At 37.4% G+C, this 8905-nt stretch overlaps 1 protein-coding gene across 1 annotated transcript; it reads left to right on the top strand.

Annotated features, from left to right (window-relative positions):
- The first annotated feature begins 7633 nt into the window (after positions 1-7633).
- Positions 7634-8654, top strand: LOC132121066 (oxoeicosanoid receptor 1-like). Its single transcript, XM_059530252.1, has one exon. It carries the CDS (start codon positions 7634-7636, stop codon positions 8564-8566), a length of 933 nt encoding a protein of 310 aa, XP_059386235.1. The 3' UTR covers positions 8567-8654.
- Positions 8655-8905: the final 251 nt, after the last annotated feature.

Below are 8905 nucleotides of genomic sequence, written 5' to 3'. Positions count from 1 at the left end.
ATCTGTAATCTGTAATTTAGTAATAAAAATAATTATCATTATACATAAAAATATTTTAAGAAGGAAGTCACTCACAAGGTGATCTATATGGATTCCAGAGGACAGAGAGCAAAAATTCATTCATATTCACCATCCCCCTATTGGCACCAGACTCATCTGAAACAATGCATGACAGCAAATGAAAAACATCCCAGTGACAGGAAATGACAAAAAAGAATATCCTGCTACTGCATTGTCCAAGTGGCCTGCTTTATGCATTTATACAGCTCCATTTTCTCTGGAAATAATTCCACTTCCTATAACAATAAACCACAACCATGGGGCACTGAGTATCTGGGCCAAAATCATAGGTTTCATTTTCAAATGTAATAAGCAGAAGTATACTGTATTAAGCCGTTTCATTGTCACTAATTGTGTTAACATGAATTTATAGCCCCATTTATCTTTGGCATGTACTGTATGCAGTGTGTGACCTACAAAATGCTCCATTCATATCCCCTCTGTTTGAAGAAGAAATGGCAGCATATTGAGAGAGAGGGAGATTTAAGCAACTGTGGTTTCTCATACGACCAACATTTATTCAGAGCTCAAAATATGAACCATGGACATTTGACCTCTCTGTCTGTTACTCAGCGGATCTAAAATTATATAATTGCAGCCTTAACGGGTGAAAAAAAGCAGAATTTATGGTTCGTTGGAGCCACAGCTTGGCGGCTACTTATTCCCAAGCATTTGGAGGGACAGGAACGGCATGTCCTCCTCTGGAAACAGCATGGCTCAGGGCTCCTAGTGCAGACACTTATTCACTGACCACATAAACCACTTTTTCCAGAAACATTATCCCCATTCCCACAATCTATCATCCACAGGAATTGACAAGAATGGTAAGAATAACTGTGTGGAAAACTCACAGGCGTGTTTTATTTCATCTTTACAAAGCATTTAGCAGTGTAGCACATGATGAAGCCTGTCAGTCAATCTGACAACAGTTATGTCAGAGGAAGAATGCATAGTGCTCAAGATGTTCCCATGTGCTGTCAGTCCGTGAAGATGTTGTCTTGACCCTTAAGCAAAAGCCTTGATATTAGAGATAGATTTCCAAAACGTCCATTTGTTGTTTCTTTCAGTCATGTGCCTACATAAGAAAAATGTGCAGCTTTTGTGTTTAAAAGGCCTCTGTGAAGCATTCCTCAGTGATATGTCTGACGCAGGTTATCTTGGCTCAAATAAGGGCGATTGGGAATGAGGTTCAGTCACTGGAAAAAAGAGATAAGAAGAGAGTGATTATGATTATGTCGGTTTTCACTACTTTGTATTAACATTAAATTACTTCTACTTCTCTTTTTTTGCCAGGCAGTTTTAATGGACAATGTCGAAACATTATGATCTTTCTAAAAATCCTGATATAAAACACATACAATGCAAGTTGTGTCATGTTTTTACTATTATTATTGTTGTTTTGCCAATAATTCTGCATTTTGTGAAAGGCAATGTGAATTTTTGGTTGAAACACTCAACTTTTTAGTTTTTACCAAGATTCATGACTCTGAGAGATTCAAGATGCTGCCAATGTTTTAATCAGGAATTTCACCACATAGTTCTCCAATTTATCTCTGACTCACACCTAAAATGAAAACCAGATGCCCTCCACGAGGCGGAATAGAGATTTCATTTGTGAATGGGAAGAAATCTAACTAAATTTTTGTGACTATGACGCTTTAAGAAAGCGTGAAGAGGAATATGAAGCACCACTGAATGAAGTCTCAGCGGAGTAGAAGAGGAACAGAATGTTGCATGCGTAAATCACCCAAGCAGCTGTTAGAGACTCCGCCAAAGTGAGAAAAAACAGAATCGAAATGTTCCAAGGGTCTTATTACTGTTGCCGAGTGAAAACACAACATAAGCAATGTAAACATGTAAGTGGAGAATGTATCTATGATCGCCTTCAGTCAAATAAAAGTGCTATAGCTGACAAAAAACATTTTAACACAAGTCATACTGAAAGATCAGTTGATGTGCAGAAGGCTACCGTATGGACTGAGATGAGTAAGGTTGAGTAACTGTAACTGCATTATGCATTATTGTTCAAATGAGTAGTTCAACGTAATGTTTTAAACTAAAGTGTGGTTGGTAATGGACATTCAGGCCCAAGCATCAATTCCCTGATCTAAGCCATTATTTCCCCAGAGAAGAACTCCAGCAGCCTGTCCACAGGGCATTATGGGTAAAGGCACATGTGTGTTTGTGTGAAGGAGCTAAAGCTGATCTTATCATTCGTGTAAATGGCTCGTATTTTATAGACAAACTCTTCTGGGACACAGAGTAGTAACAGATGTACTAAGCTGGTTAACTAGCACTAAATCCCAAGTGAAGATTTATGTTAACTGTTTTCATAAATCACAGATGGGCAACCAGAATGCTGCTTCAAGAAGCATATTATTATTATTTAAATGATTATTACATTGATTTTGAAAACATTGGAAGTAACTTACAATAGCATTTCAGATACTGTTTGTATGAATGTGTAACAGAAGTCAAGTGACAGGGAACAAAGTAGTATCAAAGATGGCAACGTTCATAAAACTGGAAAATCTTTTCACTTTTTGAGTTAGTCGAGTCTTGAGTTCTTCCAACAAACCTTCATTATATTAATCGACAGCAGCTTTTATATTTGGTTGGAGAGCATTTGAGTCACACACAGAACCACTGATCAATAACAATAGATCAGTGCATAGAATACAATATCGATGGGAGCAGCTCCAGTCGAGAACAGTGGATCTAAAACCTTCAGATGGTCTCTGTAAGTAACCAAAATCACACTTGAAAACACTCCGGTTACTAACCTCTATTCCCTTAAGGCCTTAAGGGCTATGGATAAGTCCTTTTTTGGCAAAGTATGAGGATGAGGTAGATTCAACCTCCGAGCTCCCCTCAAGACCGTAACCATTAGGTCTTTTTTGCTGACTGACAAAAAGATTGTGATTCGCCACGATGGCTATCACATACACTTTAACTTGGAAGCAGCTTATGCAGAAAGTTTAAAGGGTTAGTTCTCCCAAAAATCAGAATTAGCCCATAAATTACTCACCTTTAAGTCATCCTTGGTGTATATGACTTTCTTCTTTCATAAAAGTTCTTGAAAAAAAAATGTAATATATTTTTTTGTTCGATGCCACTCAGCGGGTGTTGCACTGCATTAGTTCATACGAAGTTTAATAAAAAGCACATTCATTAAAAAAAGTATCTCACGCGGCTCCGGGGGGTGAACAAAGGCCTCCTGTAGCGAATCGATGTGTTTTTGAAAAAAAAAATTCCTTATTCAACACATAATAATCACTTTAATCTAGCTTGCGCTCACTGTTGTAAATGAAGCAGGAGAATGACGTCAGCTTTGCGCATGTGCCTCTCAGAAGTGATGCAGAGAGATCAAAACAAAACAACTGTCACTAATTCCAAGTACAAAATGAGGATTTGTAAAGAAGAACGTCAGAGGATTTCAATTTTCCTTTGCTAAAGTAAGGAAACTTTGCCTTCATTTGCTCCTGTTAACAAACTTTGGTTTTCACAAGACTCACTGGAACATCTGCAATGCTGACCTCATACAATGGATTACAATCAACCAAAACTTCAGACAACAGTATGACAATATTTACACAACTATCAATACTTTGTTGACCAATTACCAAGTAATGCTTAATTTTGTTCAGTCTGCGGTGTGAAAAGGTTGCATTAGCAATTCAGGAAAAAACACGTAAGCAAAACATAGTCAGGTCAAAGTGTCTCAATAATTTTTGGTCGTAATTTTTTATTTTATTTTTTATATCAATTTCACTAGTAGTGCGCTGAATGAAGATTGAATTTTTGGGGAATCATAAGTCACAGTTCGCTTTATTTTGCTATACACACTTATATAAATGAATTATAGTGTTCTGCACCAAGTAAAAAAATATATATAAAATATTATAACTGGTGTCTGAATAATTGTTGGTTTGACTGTGTAGTAATTCTTGTTAAAACTACAAAGTAATTCATTCAAGAGCAGTGAGTGATTTTCTTTCTTTCATTTTCTTGGATTAACATTACAGCAGCTAGTAGCTAAATTAAGCGTGGTCATTTTAAGATACAATGAATGCATCCAATATAATACACACCTGATTTTTTTTCTCAACTGTTTACATGCACTTAAGACATAACCAGTTTTTTTTAACATACTTTCCAAGACATATTTTGTATGTATTTGTCGGTACAAGAGCAAAAAGAGGCAAATTCGGTGTTCAAGCGTTTTGAGACGCCTCTCTCTGCGTGAGCCCTGAACACCAGAACACCGCGAGTACTGAATTGGACTCTTTCACATCCTTTTCTGTTTGTTTAAACTGCGATTTGTTCATTCTGTTGCAGGAGGAACTTAGAGGAGAACTTTGAAAAGGAGAGCTCAGTTCAATGTTGCTGTCTGTTCTCTGCATGCGAACACAGCGCGCGAGTAACCAGCTACTCAGTTGAGCTTTTCTGCATCTTGTGTTTGAATTCATTAAACTCTTTTGAATGTTTAAATTGGCAAGTGGCAAGGCTTAAAAACACTTGAAAAAGATAAGCTTTTGTGACAACACGCAGCAGTGGCCTGTCAAGCAGCAGTGGCCTCAGCCAGACGGTTGAGCCGTGTGAGACACTTTTTTTTAATGGATGCATTTTTTATTAAACTTCTCATGAACCGATGCAGTGTAACACCCGCCGAGTGGCATCAAACAGCTTGAAAGATCAAAGACAATGTTTCAAATAACTCCAACTGGATTCGCCTCCAAAATGGTATTAGCCAAACTCACTGGGAGCTGTAAGGACTCCCATCGAGGGACCATTTTTTTTTTATTTTACTGAAAAGTGGACAAACTTTTCAGTCTGGTATTGGTGATGCTAATTGTGCTTGTGCTTAAATGTAGCATTTTGTTAAAGGAGACTATTTGAAGCAGGCTATTAATTCTGTTTAAAATCAATTCCAATAACGTTAGGGGATGTCATCCTGATACTTTACGTTAAGTATGTTTTTTAGCTATTAAAATGGCCCTGGGGTCTTTGAGACCTCAAACAGAACATGCAGGTTAACCATGGTGTTAAAGAATTAATGAAAAAATGAATGATGTGGAAATGGAGCCCGCGAGGGAGAAAGAGAAAGGGAGGGATGTAGAAAGAAAAGTGCTGTGATGAAGCTTTTGGCTCTGCTTGTCTGCACTTGCACACCAGATGCGCTCTGCCTCAGCTCTGGAATGTGTTTGTGAGAGCAGTTTAACCAATGACCCACCCAACCATTACCACAGAAATCTGATCCAGACAATCCACTCGCCTCCCGCCTCCTTTATTGTGTGTGTGTGTGTGTGTGTGTTCTTCTCTCTATTATCTTGCTTCCTCTACCTACTTTATTTCTCTTCTCTTCCAAAAATTTGCCTAAACCTATTTTTCAAATTTGGTTCCCACAAATTTCTCCTTTCTTTAACCACTGATTACTCAACATGTTCACTCAAACACATACTCACACACACTTTACAAGCACAGGTTTGACCTCATACACAAGCACTCGTGCTGATTGTGTTTTAATAGTAATCCATTAGCCATGATAAGGCAACAAAGTAAAACTTGAGAAGTTAAAAATGCTCATTAATTCTGCACATAAAGGCAGAGGAGGGAGATTTCTCCCCCCTCTTTTGATTTCAGAGTTTTTCTCATATGATATAATGGTTGCTGGATAGATAGATAGATAGATAGATAGATAGATAGATAGATAGATAGATAGATAGATAGATAGATAGATAGATAGATAGATAGATAGATAGATAGATAGATAGATAGATAGATGGCAAATGGCAAACTTAATTATTAACTATTTGCATCTGTACATTTATCCAGTTAAAAAGTATGAGCATGTTTAAAATATTACTCACTGCTGAACAACATAAAAAGTATAAGATTGAAAATTATTGGACTGACTAATGTTAAATACAAACCTGTTTGGGTTTATATATATATATATATATATATATGTAATTAGTTTATTACAGACAAACAGACAGACAGACAGACAGACACAGACAGACAGACAGACACAGACAGACAGACAGACAGACAGACAGGCAGACAGGCAGACAGACAGATAGATAGATAGATAGATAGATAGATAGATAGATAGATAGATAGATAGATAGATAGATAGATAGATAGATGTGAAATAATTTATTTCAGAATTCTGCTCTAGGACTATTTCTGGATCAAAAATCAAAAGCAGTTGTTTTGTGGGATTTTGACATGACACTAGAGCTAAGATGAAATCTGATCATAACAAAAGATTTGCCAAGTCTGCGCTGTTTATATGTAAATGTAATGTTTACATGTAAATGCTTGCCAAGAACATACATTTAAGTAGAAACATATGAAATCATTGCTATGAATGATATATGTTTCTGGGTGACTAGGCTAATATATAACTCAACATCCAACACTAAACCCTGTGAAGAAAAATAGACGACTTTTAAAAAACAATAATGTCAAGTAAAATAATCATGGATGACTATGACTAAAAACTGCCTATAAACAAATGAAGCGTTTTCGTTGTAAAGAAACCACACAGTTAGCCAGCGAAAAGAAGACGAAAAAAATAACAAAAGAAGAATAAACTGCACATTTCTGAACTGTTTTTTTAGAGCGACCCTTCCTGAATTCATTTAATTCCTCACATCACACACCTCTTGGTAAATAAAGTTCCAGATCGTTGCGATTTAAACACGTGGCGAATTGTCTCAAGAGCGTATTGCTTTCCTGAAACTTATGCAATGCTGCCTCCTACAGGCTACTGGCCCCCATAGAGGCAGACGTTAAATACATTGCGACAATCCAACCACGCTGTTCGTTCACACACACCTGTTTTATACAGTCTTTGGTTCACACACAACGCACTTTCTTTGTATGCCTACACGTTAACTGCTCAGTAACACTGAAACCGCCTTACGTAGCAGTGTGAGTTATAGACCTGTTATCATTGTATGATTAGTTAAGTGATCATCTGCGACAGTCTAGCATCCTTACGCAGCTTTACAGAGAGACCCCTATATCGTGCAAAACTCTGCTCCAGACATCACATTTTAACAATTTGTCTCGAGGCTTTCGATTTATGTAATTTTCCACCATATCAAAGCGTTAACCGCATATGTAGCAACTAAAATGCGATCTAAATAAAATTAACAGATAGCAAAGATAAAGATCAATTAACCTTCCCCGACTCCGCCCACATTGGTATCGTTTCCCAAAAACTTAGCCTACCTACTGCAACTTATAAAATTGTTCTCTAATCGTCACGATAACGACAACTCCTGCCTTGATCGTTTGGTAAGTCTAAAAAGGAATTTAACCTCAATTATATTTAATTTGTGTGTGTTTGTGTGTGTGTGTGTGTGTGTGTGTGCCAGAGATATATAGGGTAAAGATAATTTGGTGTGTTTATTCCACTAGAATTCATCATTAACTGGACAGAATTGGAGAGCATTGTATTGCACAGCCTATCTTAAAGTATATCTGGAGTTTTCTCAGTGTTTTATAGTTATTAACATTATGTTAACACAATATTAATTTACTTTTAGCTTTGCTTTTCATCATGAGTAACATCACCTACTGCCCTGAACCTCAGACCCTTGTTTCTTCCGTTTTAAAGCCCATTCTCATTGTGGAGCTCATCTTTGGGTTGCCTGGAAATGTCTTTGCTCTGTGGATTTTGTTCTTCAGGTCTCCATGGAAAGCCTGCAATGTGTATCTCTTCTGCATGGTGATATCTGACCTCCTACTCTTCACTGGACTGCCTTTCCGCATAGATTATCTCTTTCGTGGTGAAAACTGGATATTTGGCGAATCCTTTTGCCGCCTCATTTTATATATCATATCAGTAAACCACTCAGCAAGCATGGCTTTCATGTCAATTTTGGCCGTGGACCGATTCCTCAAGATTCTTCACCCACACCATCGCATTTGTCGAATGAGTGCGAGACAAGCAATAATGTTGGTTAGCATGGTTTGGATGAGTGTTCTACTTTTTCGTCTCCCACCCGCCCTGAACCTGGTTCTCATACCACAGAAAAACTCATCAAAGCTCATATGCCATAGTTTTTTCTCATGGACATGGCCATCAGTTCAAATGAAGATATATAATTCAGTACAGCTGATAGAGGTCCTGCTAGCATTTGCACTGGTGGTCTTCTGTTTTGTGAGGGTTTTCTATCACGTCCACAGTCGCCAGGGGGCTCACCGCAGGCTGACGCGAGCAGTGAGATTGCTTCTGTTTCTTGTGGTCATGTTTGTTCTGTGTTTCCTGCCTAGAGTCACTTTTGGCATCTTCCTTCAAGTGTTTTCCTGTTCAGAATTCCTCATGGTTTGTTTTCATGCCTCTTTAGCTTTAACCTACATTAACAGTGCACTGGATCCAGTGATCTACTGCCACATTAACGCTTGGTACCGTGACACCCTGAAGGGCACAACCAACTCACTGGGGCTAACAAAGTTCATGATGAGTTCGAAAACGAACAAAAAACGTTGATCTACCTGGTTAACTGTTGTTTCTTGCAATCAATGTGTTGTGTCTTAAAGGTATAGTTCATGTAATAATTAAAATTCATTCATTTACTCCTATACTTCCAAACTTTTATGACTTTTTTTTTACACTAAAGATAATACTTTGAAGAATGTTTCAACTTTTTTTTCCCTGAATATCTTCCTTTGTGTTTTACAAAAGTCATACCGGTTTGAAAAAACATGGGTGAGAAAAAGAAAATGAATTTTTATGTGAACTTTCCCTTTAACAGTGAGCTAATTAATTATTTTGCACAATAAGTTCTATATGTTATACTGTATGACTTTCCATAGTTTGTTGTAATTT

The sequence above is a fragment of the Carassius carassius genome, chromosome 39 (assembly GCF_963082965.1).
Source record: "Carassius carassius chromosome 39, fCarCar2.1, whole genome shotgun sequence".
Lineage (NCBI taxonomy): Eukaryota > Metazoa > Chordata > Actinopteri > Cypriniformes > Cyprinidae > Carassius > Carassius carassius.
The sequence above is the reverse complement of the archived record's forward strand: the minus strand, read 5'-3'. Positions and strand labels throughout refer to the sequence as shown.